The 10,053-nt window shown below is 46.6% G+C and overlaps 1 protein-coding gene across 1 annotated transcript; it reads left to right on the top strand.

Annotated features, from left to right (window-relative positions):
* Positions 1 to 299: 299 nt before the first annotated feature.
* LOC142083650 (uncharacterized) lies at positions 300 to 8,935 on the top strand. The gene is made up of 9 exons (XM_075153390.1): positions 300 to 366; positions 452 to 595; positions 1,559 to 1,734; positions 1,995 to 2,057; positions 2,667 to 2,761; positions 3,577 to 3,845; positions 4,452 to 6,416; positions 7,588 to 7,714; positions 8,598 to 8,935. Exons 2-9 carry the CDS (start codon positions 454 to 456, stop codon positions 8,800 to 8,802), a joined length of 3,042 nt encoding a protein of 1,013 aa, XP_075009491.1. The 5' UTR covers positions 300 to 366; positions 452 to 453; the 3' UTR covers positions 8,803 to 8,935.
* The last annotated feature ends 1,118 nt before the right edge of the window (positions 8,936 to 10,053 follow it).

Raw genomic sequence — 10,053 nt, 5'->3', positions numbered from 1 at the left:
GGGGCGGGGCGAGGGGCAGGCTCCCCGCCGTCCCGGTTGCATTCAAAACTCGGCTGGCGGGCAGGGCTTTCTCTCCCCCCCTTCCCTCCTTCTCTGGCTGCGGCGGGGGGCAGCCGCCCACCGTCCCGCGGGGCTCGCCGCGCCGGAGGGTGCCGAGGCTGCCGCCCCGCACGCAGGTGAGGCGGGGGGTCCGCCCGCCCCGCGAGCGCTGAGGGGCCGCCGCGCAAGGGAGGCGGTGGAGGGGCTGTAACGGCCCATGGCGGCTGTCGTGCCCGGGAGGTGCGGTGCGGTGCGGTGTGTCTGCGGCCGACCCTGCGGCCTCGTTCTTCCCTGCGGGGGTCAGCGGGGCGGGGGGCGAGGCCGCAGGTACGCTTCTCGGGAAGAGTGAAGGTCTTGGCCGGTAAGTACTTGCTGAATGGAAGACTACGGGTGCTAACGTTGCTCTCTCCAGCTATGGCATCTCGGGAGGCTTCCGAAACATCCTTCTTCAGCCTGAGTGGTGTAAGAGAGCGGATGCGGGAGAAGAAAAATGGTGCCTTGAGGACTGCGAAGTTGAATGCTTCCCTTGCATCAAAAATCAAAACGAAAATCATTAGTGAGTGTATTTTGCCTTGCAGCATGTGCAGACTCTGGCAGCTATGTCAGCTTATAACTGTGCCTTTGGCCGTGGTGGTGGTGGTGGTGGGTGGCAGTCTCTTACTCAGAGCTTATGTTTAACAGCTGCTTCTCTGCCTGTGAGTTTCTAGGGAATTCAGTACCCTGCAAATGAGTGTCAGGTGCCACCTGAGGTGCCCAAAGATGTCTGAGGTATCTGTGACTGGCAGGTTTAATTCAGAACCTTTGGAGCAGCGGCTGGGGGCATCATCTCAGGCTGCTCGGCAGCATCTCAGATGGCATTATACAGCTGTGTCTGGGTAACTGAGTCCTCAGGGTCCAAACAGCAAAAATAAGAGATGTGGAAAGTATTTTAGTGTATATGCAATCCTGTGCAGAAGCTAGCCCAACTGTGATTTGTTTTTATGGGGGAAATAATGCAACGACAGTGCATGAGAATTTGGACTACCTTGACAAAGTTAGATATTTCTGTAACTTTTATTCATTTGTTTTGAAATTGGGAAATATGGATCTAGATCTGCTTAAGGGCTACTACAGAGGAAAGCAGGTTTTTCTCCCTCTTTTTGGATGGAGATGAGGACTCGGAGCTACAGGTGACTTGTTCAAAGTCAGGAGTATATCTTTCTAAACTCAGGACCTGAACCATGCCATCATTCATTAAGGATTGAAGCAGTAGCTTGCTGACTGAGCCTGACCCACTGAGGATGGAGAGGGTGTCTGTCTGAAGTGTTGCAGGTTACTACAGAAAGTTATTCCTGCTGTTCTCTAGGGACTTCTATTGCTGTAAGGAATTACACTGCTGACGTTGTGTGGGGGCTATTGAGTTATGCAGATCTGAGCCTGAGGGAGGCAATTCTGGGAAGAGGAAGAAGTATGATGAGGGAAGAGGCATGGATGAGACCTTGGATGCTGATTCTGTGGGGTACTTCTCTGTCACTTACAGACAACTCCTCCACTATTAAAGTCTCCCTAAAGCACAACAATAAAGCACTGGCCCTGGCCCTCAATGCGGAGAAAGCCAATGCACAGCGGCTCACCCAGGAGAAGACCATCTTACAGAAGGAGGTGGAGCAGTGCCACTTCCAGAATGCTGTGCTGAGGCACAAGCTCTCCTTCCTGGTATGGCACTAACAGTGTGGCTGGCATGGAGAGGGGTGGTGGGCAAGGTATGCAGCACTAGCATCTCAACCTTGGGAGGAGTGAGCTGTCACTGATTGTCCATACTCTCTGTGTATGAAAAATGTCACCATTGATTTGCTTACTCTTTCTTCCAAGCTGTGTTCTCCCCAGAACATGCCTTGCTCTGGCTACCAGCATCCTTGTTGGAATAGATGATGTAATGTCTTTATGGTTTCTCTCTCTTTATCATCTCAACATAGAATAACACCTTGAAAGAACTTGAAAACCTTATAGCTGCAGTTAAGATGGCCCGGCTCTCTGAGGTAAACCATGGGAAACATGAGCACACTGTTCTGGGAAGGGGGCTGTGTTTGTCTCTGTATTTTGCTTTGTGTTGCCTGCTCACTTCAGTGTTTGATGCTTCAACTGTTTTGGTTTGCTTGCTTGAATTGTGCTGGCTGCATCCTCATTTTTAGCTTGGTGTTAACGATTTCCAGGGTATCTTCTTCTGTAGGAAAGGCTACAGTTTTAAACTGCCTTCCTCTGGGTCATTGGCTGTATTGGCCAGTAGGCTCTTCTGCTATGACAGGTTGTGACGTCTTTTCAGTTTCTTTAAGTGTTGCCATGGCAACTTGGGATATGGAATAGGACACTTCCCATATGTCCTGTCTCATGGGTGGGTGGGAAAATATTCCTGCTTCCTAGTCTCAGATTATCTGAACTAGTTTAACTTCATCCTTAAGCCTGTGGAGACAGAATCTGACTCTGCTGCAATTTATTCCATAATTCATGCAATTTTAAATGGGAGAGGGTTGCCGGCAGTATTTGACATACTTTCCAGGGTGAAATTGAGCTGCTGCTGTTGCTGTGTAGGAGGGTGCACAGGGGATTGCAAGAGCTTTAAACCACCTTTCTATTTCTCTGCTTTCCAGTTCCACGCAAGTTCTGCATCCTTGTCCAACGGCCAGAAGAGCAGCATGACTGAAGATAGCTGGGCCGATGATATTGCAGATGGTCAGCTTCTGAGGTGGGCCTTAAAATGTCAGATATCACCAATCCTGTCCTGAATTTCTATATGCTAAACTTCCTCTTGTGTTTTACGCGTGTGTCTAGTTGTCTGTTTTACATGAGATGTCTTCTCTAAACCACCACTGCTTGATGTTTTCCTTTACTCTGTGTCTTTCTGCTGCCACTCCTTGTCTTATTTGTCCTAATGCCAAGTCCATGCATAAACTGGTCCTTCTCCCTCCTTTATTTGAAAGCACATTGCTTTTAGGTAGTTTTTCCTTTGTAGCTGATGAGCACTGCAAGATTTCCTCAAGTGAGTGAGTGCCATAGCTGGCTGCTTTGATGATTGTTATATATAAATGCTTAAGTCATCTGCTTGTATGATGTAAACTTGTGTTTTGGAAAGAAGGTCAGAGCAGGATCTCCTAAAATGTATCTGAAGTTCTGTTTCTCCTCTGTCCAGTCTCCCCTTTGAACACAGGGAAGCCCTTGGAGCCGCCCATATACATACCTCCAAGCAGCCGCGTTGGTGTTCCACAGCGAGGTGAACCTGTGGTCGCAGCCTGTGCGCTGAAAGCCCTTACTTCCTTGTTGCCTCAGTGTACTTTTCTCCTGCTTCTGTGTCCGCAGCAGTGTGCTTTCCTTATGAGTTGTGCTTGCACAAAAATGGGAAATCTGTGCTGTCTGGGCAGTGTGTGTTCTTCAGCACTTGAAGCCTTCAGAAATGTATTTCAGCAACTCTTGATGGAGGTGAAAGCTGTAGCTGTTCTGCTGGATTCTGGGGCCTGTCACAGGTATGGGACATGCTCCATTGCTGTTATTCCTTCTCACCAGGGCTGCAGGGATACCAATGAGGGTGCCCATTTCCAAGCGGTGTGATGCAGGACAGCATGGTGGCAGCTCCACAGCAGTACAAACATCCTCACTAGATCTTCAGAGACCTTCTTCTAATGAGCCACTGGAAATTGTACCTGTTGCCTCCAAAGACACTTTGCCATCACAGCCTGCTGAGAAGCCTCAGTCCCACCAGGAAGAGAATGGGAAGAAGCCGACTGAAGCAATGGAGGCACAAGAGGCTTTTCTTGACTCTTGCATCTTTGGAGGTAAATTTGCATCTTCCGCTGTTCTTCTAGTATGACTTTGCATGTCTGTGTTCAGAAGTGAATGAGTGCAGTGCCATAGCTCCAGTTAGCTCCTAACCATCACTCCAGCAGCTCCTAGTCACTGTTAGGAACTGCATGCTCCAATGATCCTGATATCGCTAGAATTGCGTATATCCCAGAATGGGATGTCTTGGTGGGGATTTTTGGCATGTTTGCAATAGCTCAAGATCACTCATCAGGTTTTCTGAGTAATAGGCACTGAGCTTACATAAGATTTTCAGAAATGTCTGAAGATGCAGAATCTGACTAGATTCTGTTCCTTGTGGATTTGCTGTATAAATAATAACTCTCATACAGATCGTGAGCATTCCTAAATACTAGGGCTGGTTAAGGGATCTTGCTTTGGGCTGCCTTTCTGTTCTGAGAGGAGCCAACTGAGCAACTTACACAGTAAGTTTGGGGAGTCCCTGTAGAGACAAAATCATGCTTTTTCTATGCTCTGGATTTGTGGCAGCGTATGGGGCATGGCTTTTAGTGGTATGGGGAAAGCTGGCATTTGCCTGCTGCATTTCTCAGTCTTAGGAATGAATTTTGTCTTTCCAACAGAGGCCTTGTGCACCATCCAACAAAAGCCCAACAATTTGCCAGCGCTTGCCTGGGAAAGTCATCCTCTTTCACATGAGGGCGATGAGATGGCAAAACATTTCTTTGATCGTCTCTCACAAGGGCATGTTACTCAGAGGAGAAAGCGTTCCACCCTGTTTGCAACAAGCACTCCATCTTCCGGTGTGGATATCTTCCCATGTGTCAGTTCCACTCAGGCAGCTTGCTGGAGTATCACAAAGGACAGCAGCAGCTCTAGCAAGAGCAACGCACAGCCACAGCTGAAATCTCCCAGCTCTCTGGTTTCACCTACTCAAGCCACTGTTATTTCTGATAGAAAATCTTTGGGTAAAGAGATTTTCTGTGATCAGCCACAGGCTAAAGAAACTGGGTGTGGTGTTGAAACGGACCCCAGCTATAGCCAAGTTCCTGACTTTGTTCCTGTAAAGGTTAAAAGCAAAGGTAATTGTAAAACTGGTGAGAAAACAACTGTTAAAAAAGCAAGCACAGGAAAAAAGAAAACAAATGTAATTAAAAACAATGCAGAAAGTAGTCCTGATCTACCTCAAGGTGAAGAGAGTGCTCAAGATGCAAAGAAGCTTCTTCAGCCAAAAGTTGCAACATGTTCCAGTGAGTCTGAAGTTTCTGAGATGAGGCAGAAGGCTTGCGTGGGCGCTTTTGACAGGAAGAACAGAGGCTGTGGTGTGGAGCAACATTCCTGCTCTCCTGATGAAGTTCGAGATCTCCGAAGAATATATGTGGTGAATCCAACACAGCTGCACAGTCCTGGAAATGGTGACTTACTGCAACAGGTTAAGAAGGAAGGTGTCTTTGAGATCCAGAGTATGGAGAGCTTGTCAAAAAGCCCAGTTCGTACCTTCTCAAGTCATGAAGCTCCCTCAGATGATTCCAGTCTACAAAATTCAGTTTTCTTGACGAAAGAGACCTCAAGTGCCTGTGCTTTGCAAGAGGACTTAAGTGTGAGCACGAAGAGCACCAGACAGAAAACCAACAGAAGAACTAGAGTAATTAGGCAAAGAGATGACTCTGATGAGCAGAATCTGCCAAACTGTGTGAAAATACCAGAAGCCAAAGCTGAAGAACAGCCTAAAAGAAGCCAGACAAGCAGGAAGACGACTGTCAGGAAAAGCAGTTGCAGTGATCAGAGAAATGAAGTTGATGGTTTTGGGCCATGTATAGACGTTCAAGGAATAGCTAAGGAGAGCACAAAGGATTCACCAAGTAATCTTAAACGTAGCAGGAAAACTTACGTTGTCCGTCCTTTGGATCTTGCAGGAAACTTGGGTTGTGTCCAGATGGATTTTGAAGGGGGTGAAATTGTACCTCCCAGGTCTATTCCTGGGAGCAAAACTAGCAAAATCCCCAGAGTTCAGAGGATGGTAGCTGCTCAGAGCAGTAAAAACCAGACAGGGGGCCTTCAAGAAAAGGGGCAAGCTAAAGTAGACAACAATATGAATGCTTCGAAAAAAGAGGCTGATCCCAAACCAAAACCTCAGAGGAAGAGGAACACCTCTAGACCTCCAGAGACTGATTCCCTGGCCAGACAAAGTGATGGTGCCAAGGCGCTCATTGGAAGTTCAGCAGAACTTGCATCCAAGCAAACTATCCTGACGGGGAAGTTTTCCTGCATTACAGATCTGCTGTCTGAGCCAGATGCCTTCCTGGAGGAGCAGATAGCTGAGATATCGCTTACGAATAATCTTCTGGACCTTTCACATAGTCTTGAATCCTCCTCTGTGACCTGTTCTGCAGCTTCGCCTGTCAGCTCCAGGCTTACAGAAGTACCAGTTTCCAAGAGCTTAAGTACTGAAGGCAGCAGAATGCCAGAGAAATCCTCTCTTTGGCCGGAAGGCTCCCTGATATTTAAAGAAAAGACTGCAGAGAAAATATCTGGAGAAAGAAACCAGGTTGAGTCAAGTTCTCAGACCTCATCTTCACAAGAGCCTGGTAGGTGGTAGGCTGGGGAGAGGACCTGTGTTTGGAGATGAGTGCCAAAAATCTGTGCAGCAAGTGCTTACATCTCTCTTCCCCTCCTTTCTTTTTTCAGAGTTAAAGATCAGTGTCCAATACACCATTTTTGCTTCCACTTGTGCCAGCCAGTCACTTCTGTGGCTGCATTTGCTTCTAGTTTATCAGTATTCCTATAAAAATTTCTGGTCACTTGTTCATGTGTGGATATTGGGAAAAGACTAGGAGCATGTGCTGCGAGTCCTGTTTTACCACTCTCGTGGTAAATGCCTGTCAATTTAGAAAATCAACTACACAAGCAGTTGAAAAGTATAATTTGATGCTGACCCTGCCTACTAGGGTCAGTGTTATTGGGGCAAAATATGATGAAGATGGCAGGTTTTTGGTCCAGAATGGTTAGTGCTGCAAGGATTCAGACTTTATACCTCTAGGTGATATCTTCAATGGAAATTCATCAGGAGCTACCTAAATTCTCTTGGTTGTGTTTTTTGGTTTGTTTTTTAAAAGGATTTGGAGGGTGTATCCCTTGACTGGTAATACAGGAGTTAAGCTGAGCCTTTTTGGGAGCTTGCTGTTAGTGGATACTCTGTAAAGAGAGTTGTTTTGTGGGGTTTTTCCCCCCTGTAGCTGTTGACAAACAGGCCTGTTATAGCTAGAGTGGGCTGTACTTTGTAGAGACGAGGAAGTTTGTTCTCCTGCCCTCCCCCTCTTGGCCGACTTCACTTTGAAAGCCGCAGTAAACACTGGCAGGGTCCTGTGTCTTGCGGGAAGTCTTGTAGGTTGTTTGGGTGCCATAAGCTTGCTTTCTTCTCCAGGCTGTAAGCTCCTGGGCATTAGAACTATCAACTATAATTTTTGTATCATTTTTCTACTACACCAAAGCCCAATGATACTGGAAGCATTAGTGACCTGTATTTTTTCAGTGAGGAACCTGATTTTATTCATGAGCTGACTTTTGAGGAGCAGGTCTGGGATTTTTGCACAAAAATGGTCTCCTGAGTTTAGAGGGAACATGATTGGATTCAGAATTGTGCATGTTCAGAGAAAACTGGTAATGCAGCCCTTCTCTATTTGGCAGCTGTGTTTCTTAGGATATCTGGGAATGATTCGGAAACACTTTGATCAACTCTGTGAATGTTTCCCTTTGCAGAGATTAGGCCACTACAGGACTTGACCAATGCCAGGACTCTCTCTTCCTCCAGCTTGGAAGAAGTGTCAGGGCGCTCATCCAGGCGGAGACGGGACCCAGCCTGCTATGCAGAGCCGAAACTCAATAGGTTGGGCTTTAAACTACTCCTTCCCATGACTGTTCCCATGCCACAACCCCTGCTCTGCTCTCATGTGCTCACTTTCCAGGGCTGGACTCTCTGTCACTTTGTTTGTCTTTAAGTTCCTCTTACCCTTTGTGTTTCTGTGACCCTCCTCCTCTACCACAGTGTGCTTAAGCCAAAATTCTGCATTAGCACAGATGCATGTGCAGGCTTCTAGTAACAAGCTACCAAAGATGTTATTTCCCTCACTGAAATGAGCGTGTGCTCACGCTCTCTTAGCAGACTGCATCTCTGGTACCCCAGTGCTAATGAGGGATTAACATGAGGATAAAATACAGGCTGAATAAAGACAGCTAAGTGAAAGCCCTGATTTCACTTGCTGTCATTCTGTGACACCTGAAGTTTTATACAACAATTGAGTAATACTTCATTTTAATCGGGTTTCAGTGAAGGAAATATTACGTTTTGAGGAGGGTTCTCCCCTGTGAGCAGGCTGTATCTATATTTGCTTTTTCTGGCAGATATGAATACCTAAACAAGTAGCTGCATCTTTTTCTTAAGAAACTGTAGATTCAGTATATCCAGTGGCTACTGTACAGAACCATTTAACTCCTAAAATGATGATTTTGTTGTGATGCTACTGGGTAATACTACGTTTTCTCCCTGAAAAGTGTCACAGTTTGAACTTCCTGTGAGGAGTTGGTTATACTGGGTCAGAAGGTACTCTGTACTGGTACAGCTGTTCCTGTACTGGACAAGGAACAAACTGTACCACTCAGTCATCTTACAGTGGAAGCATTTCAGTAAAATCAGAAACTTTAGAGACTGAAATCATACACGTATTCAAGAAATAGCTTGATGGTTCAATCTAACTCTTTTGGTTCTGCAGGAAACTGAGGCGGGGCGACCCATTTACAAACACTGAGTTCCTCCACTCCCCTCTCTACAAAACCAAAAAGAAGAAAGCTGCCAAAGCCAAGGAAATGACCAAGAAGATCAAAGAGGAAAAAGAATGGCTTCCTGAAGGATGTCCCAGCGCCAAGACAGGCAAGCTAATAACAGTGAGAAGAGACATGGAGCCAGAAGTAAAATAGTGGTTGAACAGGCAGCCCCCAAGCTCCTAGGGGCTTGTGCATCTTTTCTAGAATATCTCTAATGTTTTGCATAGCTTATTTCTTATTTTAATTTTGAAGTATAAATAAATTCGTCTATGTGGACAGTATAAAAGCTTTGTGACATTTATTCCCCGTCCACCTGCACTCCATCTTTAAATGCTGGGGTGCTTGTCTGCAAAGCCTTTGTGCACAAATGCTTGTGGCACTACAGACAGCTCGCTGGCTGTACCAGTTCTCTCCTGGCCCTACACAAGCCTGGGGAGAGTACACCTTGGAGGGCCGATCTTTCGGTATTGCAGATACCCACAAGGGCTGCTGAAAGGGTAGGAAAGCTTTGACAGCAAGCAGAAGAGGAGGCATGCTGACATACTGCCTAGCGTTACCTCCTCTAGAAGGTGGCTTCTGTACAGGTAAAGGAATCCACTGGGATTTCACCTTTAGGGTTGACTACTGAAGCCTTGGACAGCCCTAGAAGTCAGAGCTCTCCCCTGTTCTGGAAGGGAGCCATGTCAGATAACTGATATATCCCCTCACTGTATTTGCTGTCAATGGGGATTTGCATAACTGTGGAGTTGAAAACTGAGCCTTCCACCAGTCCTGAGCATGCAATACTTAGGACACAGATGCACCCATCTAACTACATCAGTGCCAGCACTAAAGGTAAGCTAGGCTATACTGTGATTGAAGGCAACTGGGGTCTGCTGATGGGACTATTGGTGCAAAGGGCTGTTACTGGTGGTGGGAGCTACAAGGGCCCTGCCCAAGAGCTCTGTGAAGCAGCTGGTGTACTGTGAAGCAGACAATTGTTTGAGGAAATCCTGTGCTCTTTTCCATTGCAGACTGAGAGCCTACTGGCCTCCAGCACTTGCTTTTTTAGGGTCTACTCGTGTCTGACTTTGAAGGTTATTGATATTAAATGTTTGAGGGAGTGGTGGGAAAAAGAAGTGATCATATTAGTAGTAAAGGGGAAGGGAATGTGCCTCCTTGGAAGCAGGAAAAATGTTTCCCCTTTCTCCATGGCAGAGAGGGAGAGGGATGCTCTGTTTTTATGACCGCACTTACTGCTGCTTCTCCCAACACAGAGACAAGTGTTCCTTTCTCTCAGCACTTCAGCAACATCCATTGCTTCATGAGGATAGATTGGGTCATGCTGTACTCTGCAGAGTCCTCCAGAAGATGCAAACTTTGTTAGTACAGAGGGAAAATAGTGTCATCTGTAGTTAGGCAAAT

This window comes from Calonectris borealis, chromosome 6, assembly GCF_964195595.1.
Source record: "Calonectris borealis chromosome 6, bCalBor7.hap1.2, whole genome shotgun sequence".
In the NCBI taxonomy this organism is placed as follows: domain Eukaryota; kingdom Metazoa; phylum Chordata; class Aves; order Procellariiformes; family Procellariidae; genus Calonectris; species Calonectris borealis.
The sequence above is the reverse complement of the archived record's forward strand: the minus strand, read 5'-3'. Positions and strand labels throughout refer to the sequence as shown.

Coding starts and splice junctions, on each gene's coding strand:
- LOC142083650 (XM_075153390.1), top strand. CDS start 454: ATGGCATCTCGGGAGGCTTCCGAAACATCCTTCTTCAGCCTGAGTGGT. Junction 3,846..4,451: donor TGACTCTTGCATCTTTGGAG/GTAAATTTGCAT, acceptor TCTTTCCAACAG/AGGCCTTGTGCACCATCCAA. Junction 7,715..8,597: donor GCAGAGCCGAAACTCAATAG/GTTGGGCTTTAA, acceptor TTGGTTCTGCAG/GAAACTGAGGCGGGGCGACC.